Below are 25,426 nucleotides of genomic sequence, written 5' to 3'. Positions count from 1 at the left end.
CTTAAGCAAAAGTTATAAAAATAGTCCGAAGTTGGTGAAAGTGCAGAATGAAATTAGAGGGACACACCCTTAACCACAGACAGAATATTAATCATTAGGAATGGAATTTTCTTCAAAAATTTCTTAGAAACATTGAGAAATCCATCTTATTTACACTGACAAAGGAACATTACACAGCTGACAGAATTTTCTGCTGATGGTCTCAAGTTTTTCAACACAATACTCAGCAGTAATGCGAAAACTGTAGCACTGTCATCCCTTCCCTGTGTCGTATGAGTCAAGACGTATATTTGATGCATCAGAAACCACAAGCAGAAAGCTCTGCTCAGGCTGCAATCTAGCTAGGGTGACAATCTCATAAACTGTGTCTCTGAAGGAAACTTAAGACTGCATGTACACAGTCGGCTAGGGGCTGGATATGCAGAAAAAGAACGTGAAAGAGAAAGTGGAAAACCAAAAGAATAGAAAGAAAGGCTTTTCCAAAACATGGAAAGATGTTTTTAAGAATGATTCTAAGGGGCTAAAAAATTAAAATATAGAGCTAGCAAGAATGCAATTTTCCTAGCTTTCATACCTGATATAATTTTCATTACTGATTATAGACAATAATATTATGGAAGAATATGGACAGAATATTATGGACGTTCTTTTCCTTCCCCTCCTACTATGGAGGATGACAGCAACGCTTTTGCTCTTCTGAGAGTTAGTCACTTAAACAACACTGAATTCTAGACACTAAAGAGAGAATGAGCTTTTAGTTTCTAACCAAGAAAAATAAAGTCCAGAACATTTTTCAAGTAAACATGGCATAACTACTTAACAAAAAACAAATGGTAAAAAGGGATAAATTTTTCAAGTTTCTCCTGAAATCTTTCCTTTTCTCCTTTCCTCGCCCAAGTTTTACAACCTGTTCCACTTAGAAGTACCTATAAAAATACCTTCTAAGAGACAAAGTACATTTGAAAATCCCCTTTCTCAGTGTAAAAATACAAATTACTTATATCGCATTTTTCTAAAATTGCAGTGTTGGCTCAAAGTTTTTAAATATCTGTTTTTCTCTGAAGAATAGTTTTACCCTGGAGAATCACACATAACCTTAAAACCTGACTCTTAATGATTCAGTGAAATACTGTCTTACTGTGTCATTTTTATGTAATTGGAAGTTTAACGCAAGAGCCATTTGCTCCAGCTGAGCTCGGGTCGGATGGCAGACTAAACAGAGACTCTGTGATCCAGAGCCATGTAATTACTGGAATAGGAAAATGTTTCACTCACCTTAATAGTATTTCTGAGCAGATGTTAATATCAACTCCTACAAAGCTGACACACTCTTCAACCACACTGTCCAGAGTTGCTTTGAGCAAAGTCTGTGATACATCATGCTGAGAAACAAAAATGGAGATATCTAGTTACTGAAGTATCAAAGTGTACATAAACAGCAACTGCATATAGCACTAACATCAATAAAATAGTTGCTGGAACTTAACATCTTATGTCAGGGTACCAGTTAAAAACACGAATTGTAGAATATATTTTTAGAATGTCCCCAATATCTCTTTGAAACATCTTTGCCATGATACAAATCTCTAGAATAAAGACACACTTCATGTCCCTGTATTTTTAATAACTATTTCCCTGAATCTTGTAAAAACAAAACTTTATTAAAAACATGATTACTCAAAAAGAGGAATGCTTCTGGTCATCCACCATGTCTTGTCTTTAATCTGACATTTATTTACCTATAAAAATCAGTTTATTAAAAATAAAGTAGAGAAGAGATCACAAATGCTGTACTTTTGCACCTGTACACACAGATATTTGCAAAATTGTCCCATTTATTAGCATCACACTACAGTGCAGTTATTAATTACTAAAAGAAAAAGGCAGGTATTGTATGAAGGTGGGCAATACATAAGGTACTTATCAACCCTGTGGCAACAAAATGTTTCAAATTTTGAACAGATATTTCTGGGAAGATTGGCAGGTCCTTGACCAAAGCACCACTAATGGAAATGTTCACAGTGTTTCCCCCCTTCCCCCCTAAAAGAAAAATCAGTCACACTTGTCAAAGTTAAAAGTTCTGAAGCTCTAAGATTTCTTTTCCTCCCAAATGTAGGCATACTTCAGTCTGTAACTGCGAGTTCCCCACACAAGTCCATCAGTGCTTAGAAGTCTGACCGGGAGGGAGAAGCCTCTCTAAATGCAAGAGCTAATTCAATCACTATGTTGGCTTAGCTTCAGGGCTCTTCTGCATCACTCATGTAAATCTGGGTTGATCTGTTGTGGTTTCATGATGCATTCATTTAGGACATCAAGCTGGATCCAAGCCAAGGCACCGAACACTTCATCCATTACTTTGTTTTACGTTCTAAGCCATTCAGATCTTTTAAAGATTTCACGGTTAAATTTAACATGCCAATAGCATCAATCCCAATCTACTAACACTGGTAGTTCATCAAGCAGTGGTTAATAACTGAGGCAGTTGTAAAACTTCAGGCAATACATTTCATAACTCCCTATTTCAGGTGATGGTAATGGGATGCATTTTCATGATGTGATACATAATAAAGTTACTTACAAACACAAAGCTCATATACACATGCATAAGTATTGGCATTTGCACAGTCTTGGTCTCATAACCACAAAGCTTGCTTGTACACTTGGCAGATCAAACATCAGTTTCCACTTACTAATGTGTTGCTACTGCAACATAATAGCTTCTTTTTTGAATAAAGAGACAAACAAAAAACCATACCCTTAAAAGAAGTCCTGTGTTTCTTTTTTCTGCTTTACTGAAGATGTAGCTTCTCTTAATGAGGAATATATTCCCTCCTCCTCCTGGCATCAGCCATATAATACACTAGAGCTAGAGGCTTCCAGCTCACATGCACACTCATGCAAGGATGCATTTATATAATGCAGCACAAGAACCAGAATAAAATGTTCAGAAACAACACCCACATCTTCTCTTCTTTGCCAAGTACAGCTGCCAAATACCAAGCTAGGTTTTTCACTAAATGTTGAATTTGAGGTTCATTGGAAGATAAAGATTCTATTTTTTTTTTTTTTTTTTCATTGTGATGAAGAAAGGCAAAAGGAGAAAATAATGCAGAAAAATTTCCTTCTGCTTTTAGGGAAGGCTACTGATTCCAAAGTACTTGCAAGTTGATTATGAAACAGTTTCACAAGTTACATTAATAAGTTCTATTAACTGTAGCAGTTCTTGGCCATCTCTAAAAAAAAAATATCTTGTTCTAAAACATAGAGTCCGTGGCAAAGAGAAGTGCAGACTGCTGCTTCCCCAAGTTTCAGGCTCATTCCTTAAGATGATGATTCTTCAGTAGGAGCAACATGCAGTTACATGATTCAAAACAGTCACTGCCTCCACAATGCCTTATAGCATACGGTGTAGCAAAGAAGGAAATCCATTGATCTGGCCTAATCTTTCTAAGGAGCTCTTTGGAAGAGAATTGATACAGCACAAGCTTTATTTGCAGCCTGCACAAAGTGAACCTACATAGTAATTCAGCCAACTATGCTCCCCATAAATCAAGGAAAGGATATGTCACAATCAAAAGCTAAGCATCCTAAAATATCTCTGCTAGTGGAAGAAATACCAGCGCTCACAGACCTTCAGTTTCAAATGCACCATTGGCATTTATCTAAAGACCTGAGCTTGTGATTCCAATAGTTTGTGTAAAATTCATGAGATACAACATACACATCTTGGAAAAAACTATAGTACTTAACTGTCTCTTTCTCTTTCCAGGAAGACAAAAAGTTCTCAGGTCCCTCAAAGATGATCTGCATCTTAACTTTATTTCTGTTTGACAATCATCATTAAAAAAACCAAAACGAGACATGTACAAGTTGTTTTTTATTGCTCCAACACATAAGAGCCATGTGACTTGGAATGGACATCACAGCACGTATGTGAAGGCACAGATAAAGTGAAAAGGCAGATGTGACAGAACAGGATAAGCATAAAACAATCCCTAAGCTACCAGTACCTCACAGAAGTAAGATACATTTAGCGAGTGAATGATGTTAAGTTGTAAAAGCTAGGAAAACCTTCCAGATGGCAAACCTGCCTCCCAAGATGCAGCTACTGACCATCAAAGCTTCCTTTGGCTATAATGAAGAAATTTTTACACCACTTTTTACACTGAAACAAGGCTTAGAGGAATGTTACATGTTTAGTTCCTAAAAGTAGTTAAAAACTTTATTAACTCAATACCATTGCCAAGACTTCCTACTAAGAGGTTACACTTCAGAAATGTTAGAAGTACAGTGCATTTTCCACTCTCCCAACAGTTCCACTCATCTTCTCAAGTATCAGAGGTTAGATGATGCTATATACTTCTGTGCGCTATTTATATGCACTGGGGTGGTATCAGATGAGTCGGACACTACTAGGAGCATACCTACACCCTGCTCCTCACTCCCTGCAACAGGTTTGTAAGCACAGGAATGCAGAACTGTTGCATTACTGCACCAGAATAAAACCTGCACAAGTAAAGCCCAAGTCCAGAATGCCAGGCTGCTTCCAAAGTGAGGTTATGCAGAACTTGATGTTGCACAGCCTCTCACAACCCCTCCACACACTACTGATCATTGCATCAGCTGATCCCCTGCAAATCCTTCTAAATAGAACACTTGCACATTAGCACTGACTCTGAATACACCCCAATGAATACACCCCACCTGCTAAAACTGTTCAGGACAGCCTTTAAGCTCAGAGCCAAGCACATTAGGTGCTATCACAGCTATATCTAACGAGTAGAGAGTGTCCTTCGGTACAACTTTCAAACATCCTCTTGAATTTACCACCCAAATATGTCACTAAGGTTTTCCTAAAAGGGTACTCAGAAATGGCTGCCATTCAAATATTCGCTGCAATAGTAGATCTGAAGCAGAAGACTTAATTTTATATGGTGATCTCCAAAAGCATTGATACTCCCAATTTATAGAAACTAAGGCCAGCAGAAATAAAGGACTTGCCACAAATTGCAGGATGTCCAGTGCAAATCTGCAAACTTTTGCTTATCATCACTCTCCAGAAAACAAAGCCACCTTGCATCACAGATAGCATTAGCAAAAACTTACACATTTGGTTTGAGCCTTTTGTGGGGCAGACTATAGAAATTCATCTGTCTCAGAAGTATCAGGAACTGTAACCATATTTTAGTATTTGTTTTCTAAGGAGTTACCAAGTGAGCCAGGGAACAAGAGACAGAAAATTAACTGATTAATTGAAACCTCTACAGTAAAGAGCTGTCAATTAGTAAATTAAATTCAAACATTAAATTTCTCTAATATTTTTATAGAGAGTATCCCAAATATAACTTATATACATGAACACGGAATAAAATCAAAGGCTGCTATTTAGCTCTCTGGTCGTGATTACCACTCAGATTAGACCACAGCAAACTTGTTAAAATTACCAGAAAAAATATTATATCCCAACAACCTAAAAATCAATATAACTTCATTTCATATAATTTGGCACAATTTCATATAATCATGGCACGAAATGTTTACCACTAAAGAATAATGTTTAAGAATACCTGTTTATTATGCACATGATAGTTCTGCTCTATCATTATTTCCCAATACTTCACTTATCTTTTCTTGCCATATGGTATGTGGCAAGGATTGTTGTTTCACTCAGTTTCAAGAGCTACAAACATCCACCGGAAAAAATTAACATTACTAAAAATCTCTCTGTAAAATTAACATTACTAAAAACCTTCAACTGCAACTGAAATCACTTCTGCAGTTTCAAAAACTTGTTGATGTACACAAAAGGAAGGCAGTATTTTAATAGCCTCTCAGCTCAGTTATTTCTAGCAGTACACCAGTACAGACACTGTAAAAATACATTTGTCATCAGTATGGCAAATTTATCAAGTCAAAGAGCCAGTGCTCACACAAAGCCTGGAGGCTGTACTTAGCCAGTGTGTATGAACATAGATGGTGGATCAGCACAGTAACTTTGTCTGAACACTAGATTACCAGTGCTAGACTAGAATGGGCAGCTTTTATATGCAACTGAATTACAACTCCAAGCTCATTACCTCTGACAACTCAAAAAACCCCCACAAAAACAAACCTCCACACAACAACAAAACAAACAAACAAACACAATTATAATGCATTTGGTAACCTTTTCCTGGTTCCCTATAAAATCATAATTTCACAAAGTATGGTATGATTGCATATGTATCTGAAAGACAAATTCAGCCAGCATAAAATTCTACTGCAACACACAGCAATTCTTAAATGATTATTTTACATTTACAAACATTAGTAGACATAGACACAATCAGCCTGTGCATCATTATTACTTTAAAATGCCCAAGAGCCAAGCAACCCAGTCGAGCAGGAATTACTTGTACCCCGCAGAGCCTACAAATGTAGTGCAGACATGACCTAATGATGCTGGTTAGAAAGCAGTGGGGAGGGGATGAGTTCTCAAGTCTGGGCAGCAACCTGCAGGTTCTTGACCCAGGCTCAGCATTACAGTACTATAACAAGATCAACATTCATTCTAAATAAGACTGAGCTGTGTGCCAGACGATCTATTTTGGGTTTTGATCGAGTTATACCTCACTTGTTCTTTGATTGCAAAAGTCAGCCTTCAATGAAGTAAATGCAATTTAACTTTTTTTCTGTCCAAGTGAGTCCTGAAAGACTTCTAACACTTCATAAAACATTATTTTCTTGGTACCTACTATTAACTTCTGTATCCATGAATTTTAATATTGACATGTGCGACCAGACAACATGCCTCTTGAAAAATATTTTTTTCTTTAAAAAGTGCTATAACTGTGCAAACTGAATTACATTTACTGAAAGAGAAATTAGGTGGGACAACACATCCTAAGAAAAGTTCAAAAAGACATTATTTTACAGAGATTCAATCCATGGCAATGTGTTTCAAAATTTAAAGAATGGAAAAACATTACTAGTGCTGTAACCTATATACAATCAGCTTCATTTCAAATGCTTGTGAAACCACAAAAGCAAAATGCATTCATAACAAACCCTTAAGTACAGCAGGACTAAAGTAACAGAAACAGTTTAAGGAGAAGCACCTTTTCATGTCCAGAATTAGAAAAAAAATTAAAATATACCTTACATGTCAGGTGGAAAAATGGGAAAGTTCAGGATTGGGGTTTTAATCTCTAACATCCTCTGGAAAATCCCTTCCAGTTAGACTCTAAGAAAACAAGCTTATCCCTCTGATGTTTGATAAAAGGATCTAACTTCTTTTAAATTTTGTTTGAAGATTGTTTGTGGTTTTTCCAAATGTTATATTGTTATAGGATATATTATTATCCTGTGTACTTAACTCTGATTCATTTCTTGTTTTAAAAATCCAAATTTTATTTATTTTAACAGCATATGACTATTACTGAAATATCCCAGGAGAAAGAAATGGATTTAGATTTTCAAAGAAAATGATAAAACAAAACCAAACTCTGTCAGCTCTAACATTTAAAAAATGTAAGGAAACAAAAATGCACCAGTTTATCATGTAAATGCTTTGAGAGTCACTTGCAAATTGCTGGAATTCATCTTATATTTACTTGTGCTTGTGTCCTAACAGAAGCAGTAATACTGCCAAGCTTGTTACACAAATTCAGCCCCATCACTGACACGTCTATTTCTAAAGTTAGCTTCTGTGACATGAGCAAGTTAGCAGCAAATGATGTGTACCCAAAAACATCTTCCTCTTTCCAGAGCTGGTACAAGTTTTCACCAATGCATATTGTTATGTGACTAAGGAGCAGCAATACAAATTTCAATTATAAGCAACTACATCACTCCTGGAGATTTCAGAGGGACATTTTTGCCAATAAATAGCAAAGGCAATAATCCAAATTACTATAGGTGGAAAGCCTCGCATTTCATTTTCAATCCAAACACATATTTTGGGGCTCTTAAAGCTCTACGAATACAGGGGATATTCTGCAACACTACAGAAAGATAGAGCAAGGTCCATCAGGAGTGGAGTTTAACAGATGCCATGGCTGAAAGGCAACACATTCAGTTGAAGATTTTCCTGAAGGATGAGTCAAGAAAGAAAAGAAAGAGATTGCAGTAATAGAGGGAGAAGATAGAAGTCACGAAGCCCAGCTAGTGTGGTCATCTGTGGGAGTTTTGTTTAGTCTGAAGTCAGTGACCACCCATTGCCCTGCAGCAGACGGGTGAGGAACAGCAGCTCCTGGGTATAGCTCCCACCGGCCTTACTCAGAGCAAAGGGAGTCCCCAGAGGATGTGAGAAGCTTGGCAGGAGGCTACAGAAATACACATGCTTCTTCCAGCTCTACTGAAGACACATTGGGGTTCCTCTCATTCATCTCTAATGAGGAATGTGGTACTTGAAATACTATTAAAAACTATAACAAAACCCACAAATTCATTTAAGGCTATTTTCTATAAAGGAAAGATTAGCATAGTTGATGCATATTTTATTGTACCCTAGAAGTCTAATATAAGAAACTTCTTGTTCTCACTGGCTTTCTCAAATTTAGTACACACACTTAGCACCTTCAATGTCAGGTTACTCAGATCAGCAATGCACTGAGAATATATTTAATACAATGATATATCCCTCATTAGGAAAAAATGTAGACGCGAAACAATGACATTCAGCAGTTTTTTAATCCCACACCCCACAGAAATAGTGATTATATAGAATTAGTCATGATACAATTAAGAAGAAAAGAAAAATTTATCTACGGTGACACCACTTCCTGAAAATGCTTGCTGAAAAAAGCTTTAAGGTAATTCAACTTTCCTCAAACCCCCCTCACCTGGTCCCCACTCTTTTTTTAAGCAGATCAGCTCAAATTAAATATGCTTAAAGAACACTTGCAAATCCTGCTGCTATCTCCCTCTCTTCTATTTGGCTCCTCCTTTACTTTGATCAGACACTCCTTCCCCTTGATCCCCAACCTCTTCCATACCCCAGCTACAAGCAGAAATGAGCTAGGAATGAAACAGAACACAAGACACTGTCCTGCAGAAGACAGCCAAACCCAAATAAAGCAAGCTTATTTTCTCTGCTTATAAAAAAGCAGAGAAAATAAGTGTGATTGACATATGGCAACTCAAAAAAGTCACTCAGAGTAGTGTTTACTGAACGACCCGTGGAAGACTGAAAGCTGACAGAAAACCAGGAAACATGTGGAAAAACAGAAGTTAGCTCAGTCAGCAGCATTTATGGATTTGACAGGCAGAGTACATAAGCATCCATTGTGTCATTCACATCTTTGATAAATGAAACCAATTTCAGCACCACTCATTACGTATAACAGCAAGGTGTATTTAAAGCAAAAGAATAAGTAAGCAATTGCAAAAAAAAAAATCACCATAATATAGTAAGCTTATGACTTTTCAGATGTGCTCTGCACTAGGCTTAGCAAAATTTGCATTAAGGCATGTATTTAGCACTTTTCTTATTACATACGTGGCACTAACAGTGTTTGCACATAGGAGGTTGAAAAGTTGACAGGTCTCAATAACAAATTAGCTTCACTTATGTGTCAGCACTAAAATGTTCTCAATGACAGTTTTTACAAGGGAACAAGAACACAAACATTTCTGTAATTCTCAAAACCAAGCAACGTTTTAGAACCACCATCACCCCTGACAGTATATGATTGTTACTGCTAATGTAATTACCATAATATAAAAACTGAGAAATCAAAATGAATGAGTAGAATGGCATAAACAAGAACAGGGCATGTACTACCCCATACTTGAAAATACCAATTGAGTCCTCTTGCAATAGACACATTTTTACTTAAACAAATAAACCCACAGCAAGTAGAAGGGAAAAAGCACAAATCAAAGAACACTTATTTTACCAGCATCCCTGACAGAAACTGTGATTTGTGCCCTTATAATATAGTCCTTACTTATATTCAAGATCTGAAAATTCCTTCAGAAGGCTTCTTTAAAACATTTTAAAAATACAGTATTTGCAAATGTGTAAAATAATACATAATTTTGTAGTGCAACAAATTTAGAAAAAATGTTTGGAACAAGTTTTTCTTAGAAATCCTCTAATGTAAAATCTGTAAATAATAATTGCATTACTACTATGGACTTAAAAAGTTTATAAGATATTTACCAAGTTAGAGCTTTTAACTATTGCTTATATGAGTATATTCATTGCAAATCTGTATTCTGATCACAGATCACAGCATCATTCATTTTAAAAACTGACCTCTATTTCCCTGGAAATTTCTTTTATAATTGATCTAAAACTTAAATAAAGTTTTAGGCAAGCTTGGAGAAACATAAAAATAAAATTAGAAAGAAAGTATTTGAAAAATTAAGACCTAAGACTTTAGAAACTCCTAAAAACATCATTTTAAAATCAGGTATGATTATGAATTCTAATTATAAAAACATTTTGTCCAAAAAGCAACTACTGGCTCAGTTTTAATAATGTTTGTAACTAGGGGGAATAGAGTTCTCTATTTGTACAAACATTTACAACTCCAAGCTGGTATATCACTGAGCAAGAAGGGAACTAAAACCACCTCTGATTTTGCAGCACTTATGTCTGCCTCTCACCACCTGCCGATGACTTACGACTTCCAGAATCAAGGCTCCATTGAAATCACTGGCTGATGTCCCTTTACACTAATTAAGGACAGAAGTTAAGTAGCAGTTTTGTCTGTTGCTTCGCAGGACTGGGAGTTAAGAGATGAGGTAGCAGATGGATCAAACAAATATTAGGCTTGTTCAATGTGTGTGAGCTTTAGCAAATTATTAGTTACACTAAAATAATCCAGAATTTTTAAATATGAAAAAATAAATTATTATTGGGTGTTCTTTTCTGTAGAGAATTTGTATTTTAAGAACACTGAAAGACAATTGTTCTAAATAACCTAGATTAGGGCATCAAGCTTTCAATGAATCCTCACACAAGTTAGCAGCTGCTCTGATAGGAAATTAGACAACTGAGACACCTTGGATCAGCTATGGCCAATCTTCCTCTTCTGGAACACACAAAGACTGGCAAAGAAGCTCAAGTGCAAGTCTTCTACTGAGGTCTAAAGCATATGGCTGGCTAAGCTGGTACAAAGAGTGGAGCTAATCCAAATAATGTTGTGATGGGGTAGGCAGCTCTGCCTGGAGAGTCCTCATCAGCTCTGGCCCAAGCAACTCCACCCCTTGCCTGCAAAAGGAGGATACATGGACAGCTAATGCCATACCCAAACTGCAAATTTATCTCAGACTGAGATGTAACCGAGGATGCAAGTCTCGGCCACACAAAGATTTGGTGTGTACCACCTGAGGTTCAAAGGCAATTCCTGCATCCAAAGGCAATCCCCCAAATACACCCTTCTGTGGTAGACAGACCAGAAATAATTAGCTTTTCATACGATTGCAAAAAACAAGGAGAAGTTCAAGGAAGACAAAAATATGAAGGTCCATTAGAGGAAAAGTTTAAGAAAACCACTGTTTTTTACTCTTTAAAAACACAGGCTGTCAAGAATGTGAAGAGGAAAACGTAGCTCCTAAGAGTCTAGAAAATCTACACGTTAGAGTAGTGCATTCTCAAAAACTCCGAAGTCACTTCATAAAACATGAGCAGTGCTCAACTTCTTCCAAACTTTCAGCAGCAGAAAATGCATAGCTGGTACTGCAGAGATACAAAGTGGTGACTTTTGGTTTTGGTGTACTTTACTCAGACTACTTTGACCTGTAGGTGACAGAACTTCTGGGAGATATTTGCTTACAGAAACAGTTCTGGTTTTGCTAGGCTATTCTAAAATTAGAATAGTAATAACCTCCCCTGCCTCAGTCACATACATATTGCAGAACCTTTAAACTTCACACTACTTCAATATACGTACCTGAAAACAGTCCCAGTCTCACAGATGACAAATCAAACCCACAAGAACTTAGTGATTTCTCTTAAACTAAAAAAGAAGTAAATGAACCAGAAAGGATCACAATTCTTCATTTCCTGACTACAACCCAAGCACCATTACCCAGAAATGAACAGTACACATTAAGCTTCTCCAATATTTTATGATGTTCATGCATTGATAGCCGTGTTTGCTGATTGACTGACCCAGAGACAGCTTATGAATATTTTTATATATTTGCTTTCAGCTGTCCATGTATCAATACAAAACAATTAAAACACAGCTTCTAAAGTAAAGGGTATTTAAAGCTAACAACCACTTCTCATTAAACCATTGTCTTATTTATTACAGCCGGAATAGAAAAAGTGCTGTAACTGAACCCATTATATCCTCTTCCAGAGGAAGTGCTGACATCAGTTCACTGATAAAAATTGGGCTGCCCTCTTTCATAAGTTATTTTCAAATAGGAATCAAGATTTGGATGCAACTAGGCTGTTCCCTCAGACTAACAGATTTAAGGTCTAGACAAGAAGTTGGAAAGTGAAATGATTTAATACTCAATCAAATCCCAGCAGTGGGAAAGGTGACTTCAAAAACTGATTTCCAAGTTGTCCTGTTGCTCTTAACTGCTAGCAACATCAACTGGACCACCTCACATCTACAACCAAATAGGACAAATGCCTCCAACACTGTTTCAGTCAAGTATATTCCTAAGATACTGTCTTTGTAAAACAAGGTACGTGCTTGTACTTTGATTTGGGGGTTGGTGGGTTTTTTGTGTTTGTTGCTGCTGTTTTGTTTTGGTTTTTTTCTCTCCTTTTAAGTTAGGTAGGATTCATGAGGAAATATATCTAAGAGAGAACTATAAACAAATATCTAAGTGGTTCAAGTTATTTGTGTAGCAAAGACCTCTAGGTATGAGGCACAGAAACCTGGTCCAAAGTACACTGAAAAACAAATAAGTTAGGAAAATGAAAGAGAGCATTGCACATAGATTCACACAGATGATGTCATGTCATATGAGAGAAATAATTACTTCCTCTTGAAAATGTTTCTCAACCAAAACTGCTTCTAGCCACAGCAGCCATTTTGAAATTTATACTTGGAACAAACAAGAAGCTACAGCTGATGTTCTTTATAATGGCTTATGCACAGATATGTTCTTTAAGTACTCTCAGTCTTCTCCATCATTCAACTGTGCTAAAATACACATTTCTTCCATCTGAAATTCTGTCTTTAAGACATAGTCAGTGAAAGAGTTCTCTTGGAAAGCTGCAGCTTTAAACACTTCTATAGCTACTAACACAAAACAAGCACAAATTCATCAGAAAGTCTGCTGTGCAAAACTTATTACACAGCAGCCTGAAATTTCAGCAACGAAATTCCTTAGTCACATACAAGAGTGTTGCAGTTTCAGCCTACTGTCTCTTCAGATACCAGACATCTAAATCCACGCTACCATTTTCAGAAGACTATTGCATTTGCCTACAATTTACTCTTATTTTCAACTGGTTCAAAGATTTCATAAAGCATTCATATCTTTAAGGAGTTAATATATTAATCTATTTTCTATTTGTCCTAGTTATGGGACATTTTATGACTGTAAGAAAAACAGGCAAAAAAACTACTCATGGAAAAAAACACATTCTGAAAGGTATCTCAAACTCAGGATGCAGACACTCCAAGAGATAGATGCCTTAGCAAATTTCTTCCCAAAGCCCTGAAAAACTAATCCCAACCACACATTAAGATAAGCCATTTACTTGGGACACTAGCTTTTCAGAAAAGATTGTGGAAGAAGCATAATGCCTTCCTAAATAGAGCTCGGAAATTATATGGTACCTAATAATAGCAATGTTGGATCAGATCTCAGGATGTGATAAAAGAGAAAGACAGTCTAATGACATGCACACAGAGGGAAGGAATGCTATGAAAATAAAGAGCATGGACTATTATGCACGCAGTTCAAGCCAATAGATGTACCATTACCCTTCTTATCCATACTTACAAGATCATTCAGCAAAATGCCTGGGTTCTGTAACAGCACTACTCAGAACAAAGTACTTCTAACAATGGCCCTCGGGTAAGTAAGGAAAAGCTATGGCAGGACCAGATTTACCTGAGATATCCCTCACATGTTCATTCATTGTAACATATATACATAACATCCATCAACACAGCTTTACTACAGCACTGTAGAGAGAAGCAGTTGTAGAGGCAGAAGCTCCTGCCAACTTACACTTTCTAAGACGACAACACTGAGAGCATGATCAGGAACACTGCTTTAGAACAGCTTTAATTAAGATTAAAAGTAGACTTTATCTATAATTTAGTAATAAAAGGATTTGTCACTGACCTCTTTCACTGAAGAGAAAGAAATTTAAGAAGACGTAAGAAAAATAACATTTCCTTAACTTCTCCCCTCCAGTTCATTATATCCATCAGACAAATTAAAATAAAATGAAGGACAATCATACAGCAGGAATAAAGGCTGGAGAAAAAATACTCAAACAGATGGGGAGGGGTTTAATATTTACAAAGATTGTCCAGATTATCAACCCACCTGCTCTGAGGCTTTGTGATGTCTAAATTTATGCTAATCTTAAGTGAGTAAACAGGTATGAGAATTTTCATTCACTGCATGTTTCTGTTGAGGAAGTAAAATTGAAATAAAGTATCATTATCACTTAAAAAAATTAATTAGCAGGAGAGGAAAAAAAAAAAAAAAAGAAGTGTTACAAGGCTACTTAATTCCTCTGCCCAGATAAATGTGTCAACCCTGGAAAGAGTCCAGGTTCACCAAAGAATTTTTATTTTGCTCTGTAATAATAACAGAGAGTACTTAAACCACTACAAATAAGAACACTTCTTCTTGTAAAACAAGTGAGTTTTAAGACCCTAAATGTATGCTTACCTGGTTGAAATTAATGTTTTTCATTAAAATTTTGACTTGCAAGCCAAGATTTCTGTGATTGCAAATCACTAGTGTTTCAGTCCTTAATTTGATAACCATTCTGCCTTAACATACCCTTCTTTAAAAAAAAGATGTCACATGAAATGACCATACACATTACTGAAAATTTACCACAGATTGCTAAAGAAGGAATACCAGAGAAAGTTACCACTGAACATGTAATTAAAAAAAAAAAAAAAATCTATTTTGAATGTTAAGTCCTATTACCGAGGAGTTATAAGAAAAATCCAACCTGTGTTACTATGCATGGGAATAGTGTGAAGCAGCTGCACTTTGGTTAGTCTCACCTGTTCTCTTTATCCTCCTAATTACTTTTACATGAAAAACGTTTATTGCAATCAGTAACGCATGAAAAGAATGTATTCCTATAGCAAATGACATGGCAGACAGCATTTCAAAAGGGTAATCACGTTCCACTGCATCCAATGGGACAGCAGCCATTTACCTGTAGCCCCTGTACTTCCAAGTGCAGTTCAAGGTCCCAGTACTTCCCCCTGCATTTTGCACCATTTGGGTCCAACTTCACAATAGCTCAACTTTCCTTTGAAGCACTGCCACGTCGGGGCTGTTTAAGAATGAAATCTGCTTGCCCTTAGGGCTTGATAGTTAAAGGGCAAAATCCTGGCTCCATTTGAAGTCAGTGGGCAGTTTGCCATTTAATTCAATTGGTCTACTATTTCACAGTGACCTTAAGGGTATAGCAAAAAGCTTGTACCAACGTATCCTGCCTTTGCTTGCAGGAATAGTGGTGGCATGTATTAGCTCCTAACAGTAACGTCTAGGTGGCAACTAAAATGCTTTTACTTTGAAAGTTCACATGAAGCTCACAAGCATTCATACAAAATTACGGAACAGAACTGTAAACACTGGTTCATCAACAAAGTTTATCTTCTGGTTGAGGCTCAAAAATTCATTTCAAAATTTAGAAACTACAGAACAGACACTTAAGAAAACATTCACTTTCACTTAGTCATTTTAGATCATTTTAAAGAAAAGGATGAAGCAAATAATATTTCATTTCACTGCAAGAAGTCCCATGGTTTTTAATATTAACCAAAATGTGGCTGTACCAGTGCGAGATCACAAACATCCCAGGAGAGATAAGCAGGACGTATTTCACATTATCACCTCAGCATCCTAAACAAACTGCACTGGCATAGGGGTTGGATGAGTATATCAATTTGTGTATCACCATGAGCAGGTGCAAATCTATAGGGAAGGTTTTATAAAAGCAATTAAGCAGTTAGGAGAACAGTTGATCAGAAATTCTAACTACTGTATATAGAAAATAATATTTTTTTAATCTATCAGCAGCTCAACAATTTACAACTACTTGTAATCAATTGCACTGTTACTCCTGTCTTTAGAAAACAAGATTTAAATGCTCCCAAATACAAATCACACAAGTTTACTCTTACAGGACAGTACAGATAACCTGTGGAAAACCTCAAATATTTTCCCATGTTTTACTTCTCACACCCAAGTAAAACCATCCATCCAGTGACATATCCGGGATGCTTGGATCTCTACTTTCTTCAATTCCCTTACATAAATAGTAATCTCTTTCAAAGTTAAAAATACTCCTCTTCCTTCTCAGCTAATGTATATGGGGACTTTATATCCTTATTTAGAAGCCTGGCAAGAAACACACAGGGAAACTGATTTTGCATAATGTCTCTCTCTTTCCCACTTTCAACATTCTGGCACAAAATTAAAGACCAACTCAGTAAAGTCGACAGCCGAATATTTGTGCTATGCACTGCTTTCTCAGTTTTTGACCAGAAATCACATCAGTAATCAATGCTCAGAAAAATTGTTAATACCATAAGCTTTCCCTCATACTCAAAATTTCAAAAATAAATAATAATAAAAAAGGCTGCAGTTAGTAATTTTTATCTTAAGACAGACACTGTACTATTTGTACAGTCATTAAAAAACATTTTCCACTTATTTTCGTAATGTAAAATGAAAATATATTCCATCGCTGAAATTATAACACAACCTACCTTCTCCTAGCAAGCCCAGGAGAGAGAGAAAGGCGAATGCCAATTAACCCAATTACTGACAGAGAAGCTATCAGGATGAGTACTTATCAGGTCAGGTTCAAAAACACATCAGAAGCAACAGTGTTAAAAAAACAGAAAAGAAAAATGAAAGAAGAAAAAAGCTCGCACTCCCTGTGCTGAGTAGCACTATTAAATTCAGATGCAGGGTTGTGTTTAGGTTGGACAGGCCCCAACAGTAGAACAAAGTCAGTCTGTCTTAGTACCATAACCAAATTCTACAAGTTAACAGCTTTTCATGAAAAGCTGCCATTTCAAAATGTCAATCAAACCTGAATGTAAGTGGGAACTCCTGCAGAAATAACCAGCTGCAGGTTTGAAAAACATTTTTCACTGAAAGTGGAAACACAAAAGATGTTTGAATGAGATCTCTTTTCATTCCTGTAACAGTAGACAGTCATTTTCACAACATCAAGGACAAAAACACAAGACAAAATTGCAAATAATGTCTTGAAAGAACCATTTGCAGGGGTGATGAATGATTCAAGCTACAAATGACAGAATTATTGGCAAATGGAAACTCATTAATATGAAAAAGCCTCTCTTATAAGACTGCAGTTTGTCTCCACTTTTCTCATTGTATCTGAATGATTAGGTTTTATGTATTAATTTCATTACATGTTTAATATTGGCTTTCTCACCTTGAGGCAGCAGCTTGCACTAAGATCATCCGATTTGCAACACAAGTCTTTTTGGGGGTTTAGGTGTTTAGTAAACAATTGTAATGCTTTCAGTTAATAAAAATGCACATTCTTACAGAGCAAAGTTAAAACTTAAGATCTACCCACAGAGAGAACACAAGTTTTCCAATTCAGTTCTGGACATCCAAACATAAATAAGTCACATTTATTCAATAAACCAAGGGAAAAATATTATTTACACAAGTGTACATTATAATGGAAAAGCAGCTTATCAACACCACTTTGGCCACATTCTCCTTTCTAAAGAACATGGCATGAACAAAGCCATTTTCTCTACCATCCAAAAGATGCATACCATATCTGAAAATGAATTTGCTGTCCAAATATAGGCATCATCAATTTCTTATTCAACAACTGGACTGATATAGTAGTGATTTGTTTCACAAATCTCCACATTCAATGCCATGAAACAAATTTAGTCAACAGGGAGGCTTAGTGAAAAGTTAAACCAGTATATAAGATTCCCCTCTCCAAAAGGTAACACCTGCACTGTATCATTGCCCATTTTTCTTATTATAAACAAGTAATAAAAGAATAAATTGCACGGTAGAGGAACACCTCAGCATGTCTCAGTGTATAATCATAGACATAGTGACCTATACATATTTACCTCCTTCCAGCGTGACTATCAGTATGACCATCGCACAAATTGAGAAAATGTTAACTTTTCAAGTGACAACACCTTTACCTTAAGTTACATTTTTCACCAAACTGAAAACACATTTACAAGTTACATAAAAATCACAAATGAGGCTGTGATGAAACAGCATAGTTATATTAAATGTTAATTGAGCATACTTAAGAGTTTGAAGAGTTGGAAATAACATCATTCTTCAGCAGCATTCAATGAAAAATAAGATGCTACACAAGATAAACTGAAACAACTTATCACTATAACCTTACTGTACTATCAGTTACATCATCCAATTTCACACTACAGCACTGTTTTCTATAGAATACAATAATTTCTGATATCCCAAATCAATCTTCATATTACATCAAGAAGCATTTCTCTAGCTGCAGGCTGCAGCGCACTATCTTAGTTACCTTAGAATTTTTCCTTACACTCAAAAGTTCACTTCAGTAGAACCACAACAGAAATTTATCAATACTGCTCCCAACAACAACACAAAAATACAGTGAGATTTTTCATCACTAAGTCTTGTTCTTATCACTTTGTGTTACCAGCATTTCTTTTTAAGTAAGCTGGAGTATATATGCTCTACTCTGAGGTTTTGGGGTGAATAATTAGCTATATGAAGAAAGAGTTGAAACAAGATTAACTTGATCATAAAATGCTGCTACCAAGCCATTTAAAAACGGAGACAGAAAAAATAAAAGAAGGAAAGAAACAAACTGTGCCAAACCTAGTGCCTTAGCAAGCAGAGTGTTTTTGAAAATTCTCAAAAGCATTTACTATTTACTTCAGGAAACAGCTTACAAGTCAAAACACGCTGGAGATTTTTTCATTTTGTTTTGCTTTTGGCTGCCAATTGTTAGTCAAGATTACTATTCATTTTACAGGAGTGTTAAGAATGCAAATGGTTAACAGTAGTATAAACTATATACTTGGTTTAAGTTTGGGTGTCTCAAACTATTACACACTGCATTCATCTGCATTCCCTGTTTATGGGAATGAAATATGTAGTCATTTGAAGTCCACAATATGTATACTGTGTTTGTAATAACTGCAGATTTTACAAGCACATTATTCTTTCCATTAGGATTAAAACCTCACCGAATAGCAATTTGTGAAAGAATTCTAGCAGGGCCCTGAGCCCAGAACTCTGACCTCTGATGAGATGCTTGGCAGCAACAAACTCTAGGTCTAAGCAAAACATCTGGTTTGAGTTAGACTTCCTGAAAAAATAGCCCCTGTACTGGGGAAACTGGTATTCACTCAGCTTTGTCTATACACTTTGACTGACTGCAACACTGCTGCAGGGGGGGTGTGAGGAAGAGAAAAAAAAATGCTTTGCCAGAATGCATGTCAATCACTGCAGACTTCTTGGTGGCCTCCGAAGAGCCAGGCACTTACACTAGGAGACACTGTACACGTTTGTTCAAGCTTCTTGGGATTTTTGCTATTGTACTTCACAACTCAATGGCTTTTTTCAGAATTAGTGCCAACTCTGAATTATCTAATCCAAAACTAGTCGAGCTCAAAATATAAATTTCACCTGAAAAAATAGTTTCTGCAGATTCTTTTTAAACAATAATTGTTTTATCATCATTTCTCTTACAAATTTAGACAATCACTGTCATCGTAAAATGAATGAGGATATTCCCAACAAAAACAAACTCTCACTGCCAAGAAATTTGTAAGAACAGCAACAGCTTTTGGTTGGCTCCCAAGATTTTTCATAGGCAACACATTGTTACATGCAGTACACAGAGATAAGAGTAGGACAGAAGGGTAACTAAAGAGAATGCTGATACAGTGGGGTGGGTGTTCTGAGCCTCCAGCTCATACCTGTAATCAGCAAAAGCTCCAGCAAGAAGGATAAGAAAAGGATAGAGCTGGTTCTTGTGTCTCATTTTCCTGAGATGGGAAGTACACCGTATCGCAGGGTAGGTGAAAATGAAGAAATGCACAAGTGCAGGCTTGGCTAGAGTTGCACTTTTTTCAAGCTGGCAGCCCTGGTAAGGAGCACAAGGACAGCTTGGCACGGTGGGTAGGGCACAGCTTCACTTATAGACGTGACTGTCAAGAAGTATGTGGCCAAATTCAATTCACCAGACTTTTTTTTGCAGGACACTTCATATTTTTAAGTATCATAGAGAAGTCTTTTTAAAGTAGCTTAGCCATAATAATGAAACAGATAGCAGTAGTTATTGAGACCTGTTACATTAACAAGCAGCATTAAATGTCTTATATAGGCTAGGAAAGCTCAAGATAATTGAATTTGAAAGCAACGGATAGAGAATTTAATGGAGATCTCTGTCAACACATTCATCAATGCTGCATATAAATGCATGTATGTATAAGAGATGTGTGATAAAATTTATCTATGCACAACTTTGCTATGTACAGATAAAATTACCTTTGCTAGCACTATTAGGAGGACCTATTTCTAGAAGTTAAATACTTTTTCTGTACACTCTCTACTTCATAAAATGTATTATGGTGAAAAAAGCATCTGAAAAATTATTTTTGTCTATCTACTTCTCTATTTTATACAAGTCTATCATACAATTGTATATTGTTAATGTGCTCATAGTTTATTTTCTTCCTGTGATTGCTAATGCAATAATATTTTTATGCCTGTTCTAGCAGTAACTTTACACTGGAATTAAATGCCAATTTTTACTTTCCACCTCCAAAATTCTAAATTAAATGCCACTGATACCGACCCCCTGCGTTCAGGCAAAATGCAGCCACCAACTCACAAAGGGACATTTATAAAATAAGCCTTGCTTGTTTGAACTGCAACACTGCCATCACTGGAGTTTCAGCTGGGAGACTTAAATAAATAAAAATAAACCAAAGTAATAAACACCATGTTTTATGAAGTTGCACAGAACAAAAAAAAAAAAGAAAAGAGAAAAAAAAAAAGAAAAAGAAAGAGGTTCTCCTGGCAAACTTGAAAGATTAGACTTAAAAGCTGCCTCTCATTCTGGAAGACTTCTGGCCCATGCCACTCAATGCCATTTCTGAAGGACAGTCAGCTGTGGGCCCCAAGGCCACCCACACATGTGCCTGTGATGCCCTTTGGTGCTGCAATGAGATGCCCTTCTGTACATGACTATAGAGAAAACAACATTCCAAAGGAAGGCAACTTAGGAAATTTCTGAGTGCAGCAGGAGTAATGAATCTTACAAATATCTCAAGCAGTACAAGGCATGTTGAAAACCAGAGCTTCTTAGCCCAAGGCCTTCTAATGTATAGTCATGTTCTCCAAGGAGCTAAATTTTTCTACTACTGATGGTGTTCCAGCGGCCCTGTTATCCAAATGCATGATATGAAACACTTTTTTTGCTTTTGAAGAAATAAATCACATATGTCCATAGACTTTTGTTTTCTGGAAGACTGAATATAATTTTAGAATCATCATCATCAGCTGGTTGACAGCAATAAAGACAACATTCACTTTAAATAACCCTGAATTATATACAGTTGAGTAAATTTGAATTTGTTTTGCTTTAAGGTCTTCCAAAGTTGAAGCCAACATGCTGAACAAAAATATTAAACTATCTATAACCCTGTGTCAACATATGATGCTACTGGGAATGGTAAGTGAATTAATTTTCCAAGGAAAATTAATTACTTATGACTTACAGTTGTAAAAGCAAACAACGTAACTCTGGATTAGGGCACATTTAATTTCTGTTTGGAGTAGTGATTAAATTAATTTCATATAATTCATGGTATGTAATGGAAAGCAGAACAAAGATGAAATCTTAGACAATGACTGACACAGAAAAAAGTGTATATTTACGTTCCTGATACAAAAATAAAGGTCACAGATATTAATCACTGTCTAGTGAAACATGATTTTAGTTTCTAAAATGATTTTTTTCAAAACTGTTTGTTAGGATAAGTGTTATTAGCAAGATAAAAATCTAAAAAGCAACAAATTACAAAACAACAGAGAAATCTTGCATGCTACATTGTCTCAGTGAAAAAAGACTACAGTTTTCAGTGATGTCTATTGAAAGACATAACTGTCCCAAAATTATTGTGAGGAACAGCAATATTAACTTGAGTTCCTCCTACACTAATTTAAGTTCATCTTACTTCAAGAGAGAGAGGAAAAATTTGATCACAGTTTCAATATTAAAACAAATATGTACATTAAGATATTGTATTAATTTTATCAGTTACTTACACTTTATAGTAAATAGTTAATGAGAAAAATAAATTCATAGCGTAAGTAAACATATAAAAGAATTCCTGCAGCATTCCATAATTTGATATTTGTTCAAACTATGTAAAAATAATTATTTTATGTATTTCATTGCAAAACATCAAGTTCTTACTTTACTAAATGCCAACCAATAAAACTGTACATATTAGCAAACCATTTATGGGTTTAAAATATCATAGGAATTTTAATTGCCACTTCTGGTCTCCTACTGAACGAAAGCACAAATTTATTGCTGATTTCAGATTTTTGGATATCAAATCAACAGCTGCTGTGCTATGAACTCACAAGGAATCACTCAAAAGTACAACAGTATTTTTCCTTATGAGTCAAATGAATATACTGTTAATTCATGAAACCAAAACAACAGATGCAACAGATGACCACTGCACAGCAAGCAGTGACTATGGAATTCCACCAACAAATAATATTTACATTTGCGATGTTTAAACTGGCCCCCCACACACATTCAAAGCAAGTGATTCACATCCCTACTGCCACTTTTACCTGCCTTTAGACACTAAAGGGATGTTTTTACTACAGTAATAGTTTGAACAATTTTATCATTATAATATTTACATTAAAATCTGACTAGAATTCATAATATAGCATCTTAGAAATTAACTTACTTCACATAAAAGATGACTGAGCCTGAAACACAAATTCACAAACACAAATAGCTCATAATGGGTACAAGTAATGCCATAAGTAATCTGCAGCTCTCTGGCTGTTTTTTACTGTAATATTGTTAAGACTGTCTCAAAAATGCAAAGAACTTTAGTTATGAAAATTTAACTGAAGCCTAGATGAAAGGAGCTGAACAATTTTTCAGTGCTAAACTTGTGTATTGTCACTTAAGGTTATTAAACACTTGAAATGTAAACAGGAAACCCAGCAGCATCTCTCACATTTCAGAAGCTGTTCAATCAAAATACTTTTACAAAGACAGGCTTTATCATCCTCGTTTCTATTTCAGCTTTTAGTCAACCAAGTGTTTCCAATGCAATGCATAGAGAAGCCACATCAAGCCTATTTGCAGGATCCCAGCCTCACAACTCCCATTTTGCTCCTCTTGCCACTTGGCTCCCCCATCAGAACAGTCTTTCAAAAAGTTTAATCTGCCTGGATGGATCTTCATTCAGGTCACCTGCCTATGTTAGAATTAGCTCTGCCCAAGCACATTTACAAAACAGAAAAAAAATCAAACTGAAATATTAAACAGGTTTGCAGACAGGGTACCCTAAATCTGGACAATCCTGCTCACAACTTTCTATCTGATTTTATGATGGTCTGGAAGTAAACAACCTTTACATCTATTTTTCATGAACAATAACACATCACTTTAACCCAATTACAGCACGAATCACAAGTCTGTTCTCATATGGTGACAAAAAACTTCCTAACAAACTTCTGCCAAGAGAACTGGTAATTAAGAAATCAGAAACAAACTGACAGGGAGGGCAAATCTGTCCAGCAGCTGTTTCCTATCAACACCCTTAGATCATCCCACCTCAGTACACCAACACTTCTGGGGCTTCCCTACTTTTCCTACAACCTCAGCAGCTCTGTAAAAGCCCCCATATGCAGGTACAAACTCTCTAACAATAAATAGCAGCAGTGTGACAAGGGGATTATTAGTAGCAATGTCTAAAATTTACCTGCAGTTCAAGTTGCTTACAAAGGCACATCTCTGACAAGTTTTCAAATGATGTCTACAGTGCATTTTTGGTGACAGCAGCAAAAAGAGATGCAGTCCACGGGCAGCTTCATGAGTGACATGTGCAGATGGGGTGATACCGCTGTGCTCTTGCACTCTTTGTAAATACACATGCACACATTTTCCTTCATTTCCTTAAAGGGGCAGCATCTCACCTCACTGAGCTGGCATGTTTTCCTGGAGATGCCAGTAAATACATACAGTGTACTAACTAAAATAACTAATAACACAACAGTTATTTCTTTCTATATGCCTTTGTTTTGTTGCAAATGGCTGTAATAGACTAGCAAAAGTTTATCGTGCTTTGCTGGCAGAACATTTGACTTCTCTTTGCCAGCCAGAGAATAGGTAGATGCAACCAGAGAAACTGCCAAGTTACAGGATATATAAACCACTCCTGGCAGTCAGCAGAACTGCTGCTGAAGATTAAATTACACAAACTTGCCAGAGGTGTAACTTACTTGGAAAGCATTCTTAAGTTTTGTGCACCTACTTCGGTGGGGCGGGGAAGCATCCAAAACATTATGGGGTTATTACCACTCCCTGGAAAAGCTGTCTGCAAAGACTTTGCTCCCATTGGACGTCAGATGGCTTGGTTCACAGAGCTTTACTTTTCAAAATGAAAAGCTCATAATTTACCCTAAAAATGATGTTGAGAAAAAGCACATATGATTTCTGCTTGCTTTCCTCACAGAGCTAATATTTTACCACTGCTCCAGGACAATTAAGGATTCCATAACTTGCTCAGTGCTGAAAATCCTGTATTAAGCACAAACATATTCACCTGTCTACATATCCATTTAAGTAAATAAATAAACACACCTTTTTCCTTACTGAAAAGATACTGGGTTTTTGGACTGCTCTTCATATTTTATACCTACAGCCACCACAGCCTGTCCCTCAAAAAGTTTTTGTAAACCTTAAAATCTTGAGTACTTCTCTCCCTTTTCCACAAATTTCAAGGTAAGCAATCCCTTGCAGTATGCAGCAAAAACATTCAGCGACAATAATCTCTTTGCAGGAGACTACAGGTTCACAGGAGAGGTTTAAGTTTCCTTTATTGAGGAGCAGAGCTAAGAGCACAGTGAAATACTATCCTGCATGTCTCTGTCTTTAAAGTCCCAGTGAGTTTATTCAGAGATGAGATTCAATACAGAAGCAGCCCAGAATTTGTCCAGTTACTTTTTTTTTTTTTTTTGATTTACAATA

The 25,426-nt window shown here is 36.2% G+C and overlaps 1 protein-coding gene across 4 annotated transcripts in view; it reads right to left on the bottom strand.

Moving 5' to 3' along the window:
* Positions 1-25,426, bottom strand: part of SRBD1 (S1 RNA binding domain 1) — a 126,521-nt gene that overhangs the window by 17,148 nt on the left and 83,947 nt on the right. For all 4 annotated transcript variants that reach the window (XM_048298999.1, XM_048299001.1, XM_048299000.1 and 1 more), the window contains one exon: positions 1,276-1,382. In XM_048298999.1, coding sequence (XP_048154956.1) covers positions 1,276-1,382 — 107 coding nt within the window. The remainder of the gene's footprint in view (positions 1-1,275; positions 1,383-25,426) is intronic.

The sequence above is a fragment of the Corvus hawaiiensis genome, chromosome 3 (assembly GCF_020740725.1).
Source record: "Corvus hawaiiensis isolate bCorHaw1 chromosome 3, bCorHaw1.pri.cur, whole genome shotgun sequence".
Classification (NCBI taxonomy): domain Eukaryota; kingdom Metazoa; phylum Chordata; class Aves; order Passeriformes; family Corvidae; genus Corvus; species Corvus hawaiiensis.
The sequence above is the reverse complement of the archived record's forward strand: the minus strand, read 5'-3'. Positions and strand labels throughout refer to the sequence as shown.